The sequence below is a fragment of the Lontra canadensis genome, unplaced genomic scaffold, assembly GCF_010015895.1.
Source record: "Lontra canadensis isolate GAN:19392208 unplaced genomic scaffold, GSC_riverotter_1.0 scaffold125, whole genome shotgun sequence".
Lineage (NCBI taxonomy): Eukaryota > Metazoa > Chordata > Mammalia > Carnivora > Mustelidae > Lontra > Lontra canadensis.
In genome coordinates this window covers 2,911,648-2,927,190 of record NW_022631119.1, presented here as the reverse complement: position 1 = coordinate 2,927,190, position 15,543 = coordinate 2,911,648, and the positions used below count along the sequence as shown (strand labels likewise).

Here is a 15,543-nt window from a genome sequence, read left to right as displayed (position 1 = left end):
AAAATACCCATAGCAATTCTGAGTTCACACACCAAGTAAAACCTGATTTGACACAAGTAAGGCCATATTCAGCCCCTTTTCATCATTGAGGAAGGCCTGAAGGCCACTTAAGGATGAGGAAGATGAATTTGCTTAAATGAGGTATTCACTTAAAGAAAGCTCAAAACATTCACTGAGAACAGGGAGCATTCAGATAGCTTCTTGAAAGATATTCCTGAAATTGCCAAAGAGAAAAGCAGATACTACAACGAACAGGTCTAAATTACTAGAAGCAGAGAACCTTACCCAATGAGACCAAGTTGCTGTAATTCTCCAACATAACATCTCTGTACAAGTCTCTTTGTGCCAAGTCCAGGTATTCCCACTCCTCCTGAGAGAAGACTATGGACACATCATTGAACATCACTGATCCCTGCAATGACAAACCATATAATACATTTGAAATTAAAGAAAATTTGTTTTTAAGATGGAAGAGATACTGCAGGAAATGGACCATATGGCAAACAAAAAGGCTTAGGCTAGAAGCCTTTAACGTAGTGAGTTAGGAAATGAGTGTGCATGAAGCAGCATGCCTATGTGCTCTTGAAGAATCCTGTTGCTACAGGTGCAGCCTCTTGAGTACTCTGGCGTATCTTGATCATCCAAACATGTCTGGGAAAGAAAAAAATCAGTTTTCCAATTAAATAAAATATTGTAGATAAGCCTCTGCCTGTTACATGTCTCCCTCATAAACTCTCAAAAATATGAGTTCTTCCACTCTTTCCCCTTAAAGAACAGATCTTTTTGGTAAGTTTCCTTACAATATTTCTTAGAAAGGAATCTGAATACAGTTAAAGAATTTCTTCCAAGTTCATCATTGAATCAGATCATGTTGTAAGCATTTTCCCATTTATACAGATTCTTTAATGAAATTTAAAGAAACTGTATAATAGTCTATGTGAGGCATATGGGAGACTTAATCATTCTTCCATTTTGGTCTATACAAAATATTTAAGGTACTCCTCAGTTCTGAAGGTCCACAACTACTTATGTAACTGCTCACTCTTCCTACTTGTTATTATTTTCCATCCCTCACTTTATGCATTCCTTGTTCCTGACTTAGAGATATGGACATAGATTCTGGATACTGGTGATCCAGAATCACAAAGTTATCATTCTAGACCAGCATATCCTGTTCAACTACAAATGGAACCTTGTTCCTAGTGTGTAACTCTTAGGGATTCCCAGAGAAGATCCTTGGTCTCTCTGCATGCAAGACCCAACAACATCTCTGCCCAGTCCTGAAAGTCTTCAAAACATGAGATTTGACCATATATTGAGGTTGAGGCCAACCAACAGCAAATCTTATCTTACATGCTTGGAAAACTCAAATCCAGAAACCTCCAGTTTCCCTATGAGTAGTCAAATGGACTCATTCTCTCTCATTAACTCACAAGAGATGGTCAAACATTTCCCACGGGTGATTTAATTTCTGCCCCACTATAGCTCTTAGCAGAAGACCGAGCACATATAGGAGATGCTGAATGATTTTTTTTTTTTTTCAAAGAATACATGAATAATGACTGGGGAAAAGGGGACTCATAAGATAGTTGTGCTAAGTAGCCTCATCCCTCACTGGACTTAGAGGACTGGGAGAAGATTCCTAGACTCTGATAGGTAGGAAATTTCAGGATAAAAAAATGTTCATAGGACATTAACATGAAGTATTTTCAGAAGGAGAAAGAAACAGTAACTTACATGGGCCATGGTTTAGAAATTCAAGCACTGGTCAGTCCTCCTTGGGGTTTACTTGTCTGGAGAAGCAGAGTTCACAGAGGCCAGAGCTAGGGGGAGGAAAAGGAGGCTGTGAGATCAGATAGGCCTCAGAACTCCCAAAATGGCTGGAGTCCATACGTTCTTTCCCCTCCCTTGACCTTCCCAACACGTGCGCGCACGCACGTGCACACACACACACACACACACACACACTTGAGGGAGTCTGGACAAATCACATTCCCTCCTCAGAAATTCCAGGGCTAGGGGAGCCTGGCTGGCTCAGTCAGTATAGTGTGAGAATCTTGATCTCTGGGTTTTAAGTTTGATCCCGACATTGAGTGCACAGATTATTTAAAAAAAAAAAAAAAAAGTCTTAGGGAAAAAAAAAAAAAGAAAGAAATTCCAGGGCTGACAGCCTCATAGGCCTGCTTGGATTCATCAGATACAAAGAGACAAATTGATTAGAACCAACCCTGGCAGTCATTAACCACTGTCAAACTGCTGCACTGGCTGCCCTGCTGGACTGCCAGCCTGCAGCCAGGATAATAACTTCCAGAATCTTCTGGGCTCATCACACTTTTCAGTCAGAACCAACCACACTGCTTTCCTGTATGCCTTATTTGCTATTCTCTTTCTTACAACCTAGGCTGAAAAGGTATGGGTACAGGTAGACAACACATATCTATTTATCAAAGACTTTCATAGGATGGATATTTTATACACATTAAGTGGATCCTCAGGATTGCTGTGATGTATAATAGTATAATAATTACCTATGTGATGGACCAGAACATTTACATTAAAGAAGTAAAACCACTTGCAGAAATTCAGTTAAGTAGCAAAGGTAAATTTGGAATCCTTATTTTTCTAACCAAAGTCAGCTCTCAATCAACTCTCTTGTCTTTGAAACCTAGAATCTCTTGTTCCATGAGCATGCATGACTCATTAAAAAAGCAAAAATAGGGCGCCTGGGTGGCTCAGTGGGTTAAAGCCTCTGCCTTTGGCTCAGGTCATGATCTTAGGGTCCTGGGATCGAGTCCTGCATCGGGCTCTCTGCTCAGCAGGGAACCTGCTTCCTCCTCTCTCTCTGCCTGCCTCTCTGCCTACTTGTGATCTATCTCTGTCAAATAAATAAAATCTTAAAAAATTTAAAAAAAAGCAGAAATAACACATGAAACCCCCAAAGACAATTTTTTAAAAGATTTTATGTATTTGTCAGAGAGAGAAAGAGAGAGAGAGCACAAGCGGGGTGGGGGGGGCAGCAGGCAGAGGGAAAAGCAGGCTTCTCCCCCGCAAAGACATTAAATCTCACTTTAAGAGTACTGATGCCCATATTAGCAAGTTTGTAAGGAAATGAATATTCTAACCTGTAGATTGTGTAAATTTAAAAGTACGTCCAAACTTTTGTATGCACAAAGTATTTTGTTGGACATTTAAAAGTATGTCCAAACCAAGCATTTAAACCATGCACATCTTCTGACTCAGTAATTCTACTGTGGGGATTAATTCTACTCTGTATATGTGCACAAGATATAAGAGTGTGCTGACAGACATTAATCATAATGGAAAAAAGCTGGAAAGAACCTAAATATCCTGCAGTAGGAAACAGATTAAATAAATTATAAAGCACCCACAGAGTGAAAAAGCTTGTCACTTAAAAAATGATAATACAGGTCTTTAATTGGAAAGATGGAAATATGTCTATCACATATTGCTGAGTGAAGAATGTAAGTAGTAACAGTTGTGAGTACTGTGATCCTGTTATAGTAGGGCAAAAAGACCTGTGTGTGTGTGTGTGTGTACACATATATATTTGCATATCTATATATTTGTGCATAATAACCACTAAATGCTAAGCTTTTAAAAATATGTAAGGACATACAAAATATTCAAGATGTGTAGTCTTCAGAAAAATAAAATGAACATTGTGAATACATTTGTAAAGTATACATATAAATCAACATAAAGAGGCACTAAGAGGCATCAACAGAAAAATATCTGCAAAGATTGTTCATTTCCCCACTGTGATCTTAATTTTCTTCTTTTTGCTTGTATTTACTTCATATTTTTCTATGGCAATATATACTCTTGAAATACATTTTTAAAATTTTGTAAGTAGGAAGCTTTTCTTAAAATAGGTGAAAGAGACTCACTTTTAAAGCCGTCATCTCTTGAAGGAAAAAAACTGCTATATTTTTTCCTCCTAGCTCCCAATATCTGATTCAACTTTATGATTTGTAAATTTGTTCATTTATGTTGGAGTTTTGCCTAGAAAAGAATGGTTAAACATCCCCAACTAATGCCTTGTTTCACTGCTGTTTTCTCACTTAAATTCGTGGCTGATACATTTGTCTTGATTCTGACCAGTCATTTTAGCCCTCCATGATGCCCTCCAAAGAGCGCTGAATCTTCTTGTCCTGTTGGTCTCATTTTGCATCAACATCATGAGAATAGAAACCATAAGGCATGACAGTTGTTACATAAAATCCTTTTACCTACACAGAAATCCTCTGGATTTGGTTATTTTTTGGCACAACCTGATAATATTTGCTATAATCAGATGATGTCTCTTCATAGGAACTCCTAAGCTATGCTATCTGTCTTCTTCAGGGTCGACACTTAGTCTTATTCCTCTAGAGGTTTATCTACCTTAATTGATAATTAGCAACTTAAGAATCACAACCATATCATTTTAGTCACTCTATATTCCCCAAGTATTAGCATAGGATCAGACATATTATGAGTACTTTATAAAATGTCTGATAATTTCAACCTAGAAATTCCATTTTTAGGAATTTATCCTTAGAAACATTTTAGAAAAGTACAAAAAGAGATACATGCAAGGAAGTTCATCAAAGAATATTTTATAACCAAAAGCAGAGTACCTAACAGTAAACCAGCTAAAAAAACTAGGTTCCACAATATGATAGCATATTACACAATTATTGACAATGATGGTACTAGTTCATACTAATGCATATAGGAAAACATCCATGATAAATTGCCAAGTACAACAGGTAGACTAAGAAGAATATCCACAATGTTGGGAGGTGACTGACTCTCATATGTGAAGAACGCAGGCTTTGTTGTCAGGATCCAGGATATCTAAGGGTTTGACATTTATCAACTAGGAGACTTCAGACCTGTTAGTTTTCAGTGCCACTGTTTCCTCATAGATAAACTGGAGAATAACAGTATCTACTTGTTATTAAAGTTAAGTAATATAATGCATATAAAGCACTTAAAAGACCTTATTATCAGCAATAAAATAAAATGAGACCATTATATCCCCCATATTCCTTGTATTTAAAAAAGTATCTTCAATTTTAAAAAAACTTTAATTCTTTGATAAATTATCTTTAATAATTTTTTAATACTAGGATGCCCTTTCTCTTGCTCTTACAGTAAACTTTTTCTTATTAAAGATTTTATTTATTGGACAGAGAGAGAGAGAACGAAAGAGAGAATACAAGCAGGGGGGAGTGGGAGAGAGAGAAGCAGGCCTCCTGCTGACATGGGGCCTGATCCCAGCACACTGGGATCATGACCTGAGCCAAAGGCAGACGCCTAATGAATGAGCCACCCAGGCGCCCCAACAGAAAACTTTTTTAGAAAAATATTTTATTTACTTATTTATTTTAGAAACAGGGAGGGTGAGAGCAGGGGGAGGAGCAAAGGGGGAGGGAGGGAGGGAGTAGAGCAAAGAATCTCAAGCAGACTCTGTGCTGAGCCCCAATGTGGGGCTCAATCTCACCACACTGAGATCATGACGAGAGCCAAAACCAAGAGCCAGAGCTTAACCAACTGAGCCACACAGGAACCCCTCCTATAGTTAACTTTTTTGAGATTTTAAGGACTGCTCTTTCTTGCAACATCACTAAATTTTAGAACTAAGGTTGAGAATGTAATTCTTCTTAATAATATTAGCAAAAGGGGCGCCTGGGTGGCTCAGTGGGTTAAGCCGCTGCCTTCGGCTCAGGTCATGATCCCAGGGTCCTGGGATCGAGCCCCGCATTGGGCTCTCTGCACAGCGGGGAGCCTGCTTCCCTTCCTCTCTCTGCCTGCCTCTCTGCCTACTTGTGATCTCTGCCTGTCAAATAAATAAATAAAATCTTTAAAAAATAATAATAATAATATTAGCAAAAAAGATTCGTAAAAAATCAAGAAGTACAGCAAAGCCCCTTTTGCTCTCCATCCCTAGCAGCTCCAAAGAGATACCATTTGGCATCATAAGACTCATTAAATTTGATTTGATAAGGAATCATTCTGAACACTTTAAAAACATTTGATCAAGTTTTTCTGCATAACATGTCTGAATATTTATTGTTACTACCACTTTCTCCCCCCTGTTATTATAAATCTCTACTTAGGAGCAACCTTACATCACTTTTAAAAAAAAAGGTTTCTGATTCTGAAAAGATACCTAGTAAATATTTTCATAATCCTAAAAGGTGTAAAGTCTTCAAAGGTTTTTCAAAGTAGAGGGCAATCTTGTACTCCCCTTTACTCTGTACAGACAGCAATATAATAAATCTTCTAACTGTACTGGATTTCTTTTCAAAGTGTTAGAGTCTTTATCTCCTTAAATAATCATTTTTTGTGATTCTGTCTTACAGAACAAATGTAAAAAGTGCACAGAAAAAATATTTGGAAAAACAAACATCAGAATAGTTCTTCTCCAAAACAATGACCTGCCTTCACTTTCTTCTCTAACTGAACACAATCAAGGTAAGCAGCATTCTTAAACTTAGTAAGAGTATACCATAGCAGATACAAAAGTACAGGCTTTATCTCTGCATAACTGCATAACTCCACATTAGATATAATTCTTACAAAATATCTTACAAATCCTTAGTATACTAAAAGGGTTTCATACAAAATTAAATTTTCCTGAGTCATCTTGCTCAAAAATATGACTTTGCTTAAAATTTATCATTTATATTTTCCTTCTCAAGATTCACATGTTTAATGACATAAAACTGCATCACATGGATGGAGTGTGATTTATTGAATAATTTCCCATCTTTAGTGGCACCTGAGTGGCTCAGTTATTAAGCATGGGCCTTCAGCTCAGGTCCTGATCCCAGGCAAGCCCCACATTGGGCTCCCTCTGGGGGTGGGGGAACCTGCTTCTCCCTCTCCCATTCCCCCCCTGCTTGTGTTCCCTGTCACTGCATCTCTGTCAAATTAAAAAAAAAAAAAAAAAAAAAACTTTAAAAATTTTTTAAAAATTTCCCCATTTTTACAGACTAATTTTGTTATCTGAAAGAACATTCTCAGCTATTACAGTCTTTGATACTAGGCCAGTGGGTCTAAATCTTTTTAGGATCATGTTTGATAATCTCATTAAATTATGGATTTCCTCCCGAGAAAAATGGCATATTAACAAATACCTACAACAATTTAAATACAATTTCAAGGGGTTTCTGGTTCTCTGAAAGCCCCAAATGGATTTAAATTACCTCTGGTTAACAATTTCTGTTCTAGGGGCACCTGGGTTTGTCGTCGATTAAGCAACTGCCTTCAGCTCAGGTCATGAACCCAGGGTCCTGGCATCCAGTCCCACTTGGGTTCCCTGCTCAGTGGGGAGCCTGCTTCTCCTTCTGTTTCTGCCTGCTGCTCCCCTTGCTTGTACTCTCTATCAAATAAATAAATAAATAAATAAAATCTTAAAAAAGAAAAAGAATTTTAGACCATTTGAGTTTTTTTTTTTTAAACTAGGAAATGCCCATCACAATTAACTTGGTATTTTCATTTTTCCTGATATTGGAGGTGGATAGGGAATTGCCCCAGATTACACAACAAATAGCTAATGTTTATTAAATACTTATCAAGTATCAGGAGCTGTTCAAAGATTTTTTTTGAAAGATTTTTATTTATTTATTTGACACAGAGAGAGCACACAGATAGGGAGAGCAGCAGGCAGAGGAAGAGGGAGAAACGGGCTCCCTGCTGGGCAGGTAGCCCAACCAGGGACTCGACCTCAGGACCCCCAGAATCATGACTCCAGCCAAAGGCAGGAGCCTCACAAACTGAGCTACCCAGGCGCACTGTTCTAGGGGTTTTACACATTTAAAAAAAAAGCTCATGGAAGTAATGGGAAGTATCTGTCAAACGAATATGTGCATATAAGCACTAGGTAGGGAACCTAAGTATTAAGTGTACAGGACATTTAAGAAGGAAGCAAATGTCCCTATGTCCTAAAAATTAAAAATGCATTTCACATTATAAGAGGAAATACCCACTCCCTTGACCTCGACTTTTTAAAAAATGGGCAATAGCAATTCATTCCTCCTTCTCAGAGCCCTTTCCGTGGAGTCTGACAAGACTGAGGAAGAAGGGAAGCTATGGATAACAGGCCTTTCTTGGAGCCCAGCCCAGCCTGGCTAAATTAGGGCATGCCCAGACCCCATCTGTCCCCACCAACCACCCACACATAAACTGAGTAAGAGGGAGATTATTACTGACCCTTCCTAGTATTAGAGAAAGGTCAGGATCACGGATGTGGGGGACGGGAATGGGACCTCACAGCAGTTTCCTAGAAGAAAACTCCGTCGTTCTGAAACCTACAGTTGGGAGTTCTGAGAGGCGTGTGTGCGCGCCCGACTGCGTGCGCGCGCGCCCGAGGATGCGGTGCACTGGGGTTACTCCCAGGAGCCAGGCTGGGAGGCACATTCAGTTCTAACGTTCTTTCCCAAGATGGGATCTGAGGCTTTTTGCTAGGAGTCTTCTCTCGGGCGCTCAGATATCTGACTGAGGAAGTGCGGAGGGGTGGGGGTCTTCTCCGCGGGCGGGCTCGTGCGGCGACAGAGCAGAATATTCAGGGGTGACGCTAAGGTCGGAGTCACACAGCCCAGGCTCTGCACCCAGTTCAGTCACACAAACGGTATCAGCCACGAGTCCCGACCTCACAACCGCACATAGTCCTGATGTCACACCCGGGCCCCGTCACGCCCACAATCACCCAGATGCACAACTACACCCCCGCCGTTCTCACGAAAGCTCGGGCCTGAGATGAGCGGCTCGCAAAGCTCTGCGGTGCTGCCGCGCTTCCCTTCCCTCTTCTCATCTCCGGGCCGCAGCGCCTTTCCTACAGAGGTTTGGAACCAATGCTGTGAACCAGGACTGCTCACCTGGGGCGTCGCGCCTGCCTCACGGTGATGCTCGGTGTAAGCGAGAACAGGACGGAACCGGCAGGTCCACACACAGCCCCCCCGCGGCTTAAGCGGCCGCGCGCGGAGGCTGCTGGGAGCTCGCGTTGTAGGCACTGAGTGCGCCGGCGCGGCTGGCCGCTGGGAGTCTAGCATCTACCCCGCCCGTAGCTGAATAAGGCGGAGGTCTGGGCGGGCTTCAGTCGGGGCGGAGTTCCCAGCTCTTTGTCTCGAGGATCCCGGCAGGTTCAAGAGCGGGGCAGGGTCGAAACCGCGGGCGCACTAAAGGGGGATGCGAATTAACGTGACTCTTCCTAGGACCTACTCGGACGGCGCTGTGCGTCTGTCTTTGGAGTGGTTTGGGGTGCGATTTTTTTTCACTGGGTGTGGCGGGTTTGTGTTTGAGCGGTGCTACTTCGCGGACCGGATTGTGGTTTGTGTAGATTTTGACTGGAATTGTGTGTCAGGACCCAGAATGTTGTGGTAGCCTGTGAGATAATGGGTTTGACAGTGTCTGTGAACGTGTCTGTAATTGACGGAACATTTAGGTCGCGCGGTTTTGGTAGATTTTTTTCCCCCTGGTCCTTCCCTACTGACCGTGGATGGGAGTCACTCAGTGTGCGCTGATTGTGTGGCGACGGTGTGTGCTTCTGGTGTGTTCCGCGGGACTGTGACGCGGTAGGATGATTGGATGGGGCCAGAATAATCCCTCTCCTCAACCCTGAAATAGAGAAATGAATGTTGTTTTCCCCCCGCCCCCCCCCCCCGCCTGCCTCTCTGCCTACTTGTGATCTGTCAAATAAATAAATAAAATCTTTAAAAAACAAACAAACAAAAAAGAGCAACATTATTAGTATGGATACATCTTATCATGAAGGCTAGCCACTGGTGAGGTAATAACAATTTATCAGGCAACACTGAATTTTCTTTGAAGTCAGCCTCTCTCTGATTTCTTCCAATGCTTCGTATTTGCCTTCCCTGCTAGAGACCAACTCTTTTGCTTCTTTACACAGCCTTGAAACTCACAGTGCCGCTTGCACTGGTAGAAACAAGGTGCCCAGGGAATAGTTTTACAAAGCTGGGCAAAAGTTGGGTGAATGAATTCTAATTATAGAAGCAGTGCTGGTAGCTTGTGTACACCCGCAAATGCATTACTACTGGTGTGCTGGCTTAAGCCTATATGGTTGCTGGGTACTTGTCCAGGGAGGGAGTGTGCTGCTGCATTGGGTCACTCCTTGGGTGTCTATTGCCAGATCAAAACTCATACTTGCTTACCAAAGGGTCCTCCACCCAATTCCAATGTGTTTGTCAGCGAGAGGAGGTTCTCCACACTACCGAACAATTCTAAGGGACCAGCTGGGGATCTTACAATTCATCTCAATTCTGGCACTGTCCACATGGAGACAGCATCAGAGCTCACAGTTTAAGAGCTCTGACCTACAAGACATCCCCCAGCTACTTCAGATGCCAGTCGTAAGTCCAAGTTATCACCTGTTCTTGTGACCAACTGCTATATATTCGAGGTTCCAGTGACTTCCTCCTTGGGTTCAATAAGTTGCTCGAGTGTCTCACAGAAGTCACAGAAACATTTTACTTAACTTGAGTACCAGTTTATTATAAAAAGCTACAACTCAGGAACAGACAGGGGAAGAGAAGATTAGGGCCTCTAAAGCATAGACCCTGATCCTTAGATGTTCCAAAAGTCACTTTATCAACCCATCAAAAGACATTTTGATTGTTCTCATCACAGGAAATTCCAATTATTTTAGGAGCTTTGTGCCAAAAACAAGAGGAAGACCAAATATATATTTCTTATTATAAATCAGAATATCACACTTACTCTCCCATCACCTCTGTCATGAGCAGGTGGGCTTCTGAATGTGAAGAGCTCCTCAGTAGTGGCAGGCCAAGGCATTCTCTTAATGACTTCAAAGCCTATGAGAAATTGCAAATGTATTTGTATCTTTACAATAATGTATTCATATATCATTTAATACAGTGACAGCAATAAAAAAATAGTTGAACATAGCAATGGAAAAACGGTGTGAACAGGTGGTTACTCAAATAAAAAGATATATATATTTTTAAAGATTTTGTTTACTTATTTGACCGAGAGATCACAAGTAGGCGGCAAGGGGGGGGGGGAAGCAGGCTCCCCGCTGAGCAGAGAGCCCGATGTGGGGCTCGATCCCAGGACCCTGAGGTCATGACCTGAGCCGAAGGCAGAGGCTTAACCCACTGAGCCACCCAGGCTCTCCTCCTTTTTAAATGTTTTAATTATTAATTATTTTTATTAACATATAATGTATTATTTGCCCCAGGGGTACAGGTTTGTGAATTGTCAGGCTTACATACTTCACTGCACTCACCATATCACACACCCTCCCCAATGTCCATAACCCAACCACCTTCTCCACACACCCCCTCCCCCCAGCAACCCTCAGTTTGTTTTGTGAGATTAAGAGTCTCTTATGGTTTGTCTCCCTCCCAATCCCATCTTGTTTCATTTTTTCCTTCCCTACCTCCAAGCCCCCCACTCTGCCTCTCAAATTCCTCTTATCAGGAAGATCTATGATAATTTACTTTCTCTGATATCTTATTTTGCTCAGTAATTGAAAGTGGAGAAAACTAAAAATCTAATAAAGAAGACTTTGTCTTTATTTCCAAATAAAACCAATATATTAATAATATACATATCTCTATTTCTGAGTAACAAGTTACTAAAAGGTCTAAGTCAAAGATTGCTGTAAAAGCCCAGAAATAAATCTGAGAATATGAGCATTAATATATGATAAAAAGTATTTTAATCTAGTAGGAGAAAGAGGACTAGTTCAATAGTCAGATTCGGCATAATTTGGTTTATTTCTGAATGAAAACAGAGCTGACATCCTGTATCACACCATATACGATAATGAATTCCAGATGGCTTAAAATGTTAAAATCTGTGTGTCTATACACCCACATATATGAAAAACTGTACACTCTATTCTTTATCCTCTTCCCTCTGAAAGTTTCTATAAGCAGTACCTTCCTAAGGAACAGAAAACACTGGAAATGGTTTGGGAAACCTATTTTATAGAAATGAAATAGAGAGGAATATAAAATAGGGATGTTTATTGAAGCACTACTTTTTTTTTTTTAAAGATTTTATTTATTTAACAGAGAGAGAACACAGCAAGAGAAGGAAAACAAGCAGGGGGAGTGGGAGAGGGAGAAGCAGGCTTCCCCCTGAGCAGGCAGCCTGATGCAGGCCTCGATCCCAGGACCCTGGTCTCATGACTGGGCTGAAGGCAGATGCTTAATGACTGAGCCACCCAGTCACCCTTGAAGCACTACTTTTAAGTGGCAAAGAGGAAACAGTCTGAAATATCAAAGTTGGGGAATAGGCATTGGTATAAGCATACTGGGCATGCAATATAATGTAACCATTCCGAAAACTAAGTTAAGGGTGCCTGGGTAGCTCAGTTGAAGTGTCTGCCTACAGCTCAGGTCATGATCTCAGGATGCTGGGATCAAGCCCAGCATCCAGGTCCCTGCTCAGCAGAGCAGGGAGCCTCCTTCTTCTTCTCCCTCTGCCCCCCGCCCCAACTCATGTTCTCTCTCCCATGCTCTGCTTTCTCTCAAATAAATAAATAATCTTAAAAAGTAAAAATAAGAACTAAGTTAAATCATTATTTACTAACCAGGAAATTCAAAATGTAGTTGAATTTAAAAAGCAAATTACAGAGAAATGTATAAAGTATCCATTTTTTTGGTAAAAATATACTAAAATTGTTGTGTTAATGTTTAAGCATAAATAAATATATGGGTGATATACACAAGGTTTGAACATTATGCAGAAGGAAATGAATTGAGGGGAAAGGAGTGAGAAATAACAAAGGACAGAATTTTTTTCGTTTATTGGTATTGCTTCATTGGTTTGGGTGCAAATGCATTATCTCTGTAATTTTTTTTAAGATTTTTTTTTAAGATTTTGTTTATTTATTTGTCAGAGAGAGAGAGAGAGTGAGCGAACACAGGCAGACAGAGTAGCAGGCAGAGGCAGAGAGAGAAGCAGGCTCCCTGCCGAGCAAGGAGCCCGATGTGGGACACGATCCCAGGACCCTGGGATCATGACCTCAGCCGAAGGCAGCTGCTTAACCAACTGAGCCACCCAGGCGTCCCTCTTTCTGTAATTTTTGATGAAGCACTTAACAAATGACTTAAAATGGGCTCATAAAAGAATACAAAATTTCACCTAGCAGTCCTCATTTTGATAGTAATGCAAAATATTTGAACAAAATATCCTGTTTACTAATTCTCTAATTGGCTTCACTTTTCTTTTTTTGGGGAGACTTTTAAATTTAGAGAGAGTTCATGTGCAAGTGGGGGAGGAGCAGAGGAAGAGAGAGAATCCCAAGCAGACTCCACACTGAGTGTGAAGCCCATTACGGGGCTTGGTCTCACAACCTTGAGATTATGACCTGAGCTGAAATCAAGGGTTGGACGCTCAACTGATGAGCTACCCAGGGATCCCCACTCAACTTTTCTTAAATTGATTATAAAATATTTTATGGGCATATGCCTGTAACAAATAAAATAACTCAATATTAAAAAAAAAAAATCCAAACCCTCTAATATGGGATCTAAGAAAAAAGGAAGTGGGGAATGGAAGGACAGATCTCCCCTATCCCTGGAAATATATATATTTTTATATATTTTATTTACTTATTTGACAGAGAAAGATCACAGCAGGCAGAGAGGCAGGCAGAGAGAGAAGAGGAAGCAGGCTCCCTGCTGAGCAGAGAGCCCGATGTGGGGCTCGATCCCAGGACTCTGAGATCATGACCCAAACCAAAGGCAGCAGTCCAACCCACTGAGCCACCCAGGTGCCCCTCCCTGGAAATATTTTAATCTAAGAAATTCTGTTCACATCTAAGAAATTCTGGGCAAATTATCTTGTTTTGTACCATTTCTCCACTTAAATTTCCTTGGGACCAAGGTGTCTGCACTATTAAAAACTCACTGCTCTAGTCTCCAGAACAAAAGTAATTCATGGGCTGTTTGTGCAGTCCATATAACTCCTTTGGCCCTCATGGTGTCTTTAAATAAAAATCTGAGCTACCACTTAATAATCAAGAGCTATTGGGGTGCCTGGGTGGCTCAGTCAGTTAAGTATCTGCCTTTGGCTCAGGTCATGATCCCAGGGTCCTGGGATCGAGACCCACATCAGGTTCTCAAGCCTGCTTCTTCCTCTTCGTCTGCTCCCCCCACCTCCAGTTTGCGCTCTCTCACTCTCTCTCAAATAAATAAAATCTTTAAAAAAAAAAAAACAACCCAAGAGCTATCACACACTAAAAAAATAAGTAAAACATAAAATATCTGGATTCTCTCAAAAAATCAGAAGAGCTGGCAAAACGCCTGTTTCCTGATGTTGGTTAGTTGCAACTGGGGACTGGGTATCATCTTCTTTAGCTACTGTCACAACCAGGCTCATTTCTATTATTCTTTTAATAGGTACCTATAATTTGTTCATTTCTTTAGTATGCTTGCTTGTATCTTCATGGATGACACCAAAAAATAGCTTTCCTTTTTGGGTGTCCTAAGATGGTGCTAACGTAAGATTGTATCTGAGTAAGAGATGTCTAACTCTGTATAACAAATAGTGAAACACCTGATGTTTTAGAGGCACTTGGTGGTTAAGTGTCCAACTCTAGTTTTTGGCTCAGGTCATGATCTCAGGGTTGTGAGAATGAGCCCCAACTTGGGCTTGCACTGGGTGTGGAGCCTGTTTGAGATTCTTTCTCTGTCCATCTCCCCATCTCTCTCCCTCTATAAATAAACAAACAAACAAACAACAGCAAAAACAACCCCAAACCAGTTGATAATGTTTTGCCTGAAAAGAATTTGGCTTGATGCTTCATTAGCAGTAATAGCTACTATATCACATTAAATTGCTTTTTTTCTGTGTGTTTATAAGTCTTCCAAGAGTTCTCTTTGAGTCAATGCTGTAATTTTTATTTTCCTAAAAAATGGTGTAGGTTTTCAAATGTATCAAAAAGAAGCACTGTATTTAACATTTTATTTTTATTATTTATTTTTAAAAATTTTAAAGATTTTATTCATTCCTTTGAGAGACAGAGAGAGAGCATGGGTGGGGGGGAGCAGCAGACTCGTCGCTGAGTTGGGAGTCCAATGTGGGCCTCGATCCCAGGACCCAGAGATGCTTAACTATCTGAGCCCACCCAGGTGCCCGTTTATTTTTTTTTTTTTTAAGATTTTATTTTTAAGTAATCTCCACAACCAACTTGGGGCTTGAACTCACAGCTCTGAGACCAAGAGTTGCATGTCCCATTTAGTAAACCAGTCAGGCACCCTAATAAAACATTTTAAATCAGTAACTATTAAGCATTGTTTTGTGTATTTATCCATTTTTCAAACATAATGCTTTTTGTCTTTTCATACTTTTTCATCAGTGTCACAATGGTTTGTTTATATTCTTGTTTTTATGTTAGGCATTATATGATGTATTAAAAAGGATGCCAGTCTGAGTGAAGTCCTTCCCATATGCTACACACATTACTTTTACCACCAACACTTAGGATTATTTCATGTTCCATAGGAAGTAAGTGATGATGGAAAATTTTTTGAATTCATT

At 40.6% G+C, this 15,543-nt stretch overlaps 1 protein-coding gene across 1 annotated transcript in view; it reads right to left on the bottom strand.

The window, feature by feature from the left end:
* LOC116857594 (zinc finger protein 574-like) overlaps positions 1-8,974 on the bottom strand; it is a 57,814-nt gene extending 48,840 nt beyond the window's left edge. The window contains exons 1-3 of the mRNA XM_032841838.1: positions 8,889-8,974; positions 1,738-1,823; positions 286-651 (exon numbers count right to left, since the gene is read on the bottom strand). Coding sequence (XP_032697729.1) covers positions 286-496 — 211 coding nt within the window. The 5' untranslated portion in view covers positions 497-651; positions 1,738-1,823; positions 8,889-8,974. The remainder of the gene's footprint in view (positions 1-285; positions 652-1,737; positions 1,824-8,888) is intronic.
* Positions 8,975-15,543: the final 6,569 nt, after the last annotated feature.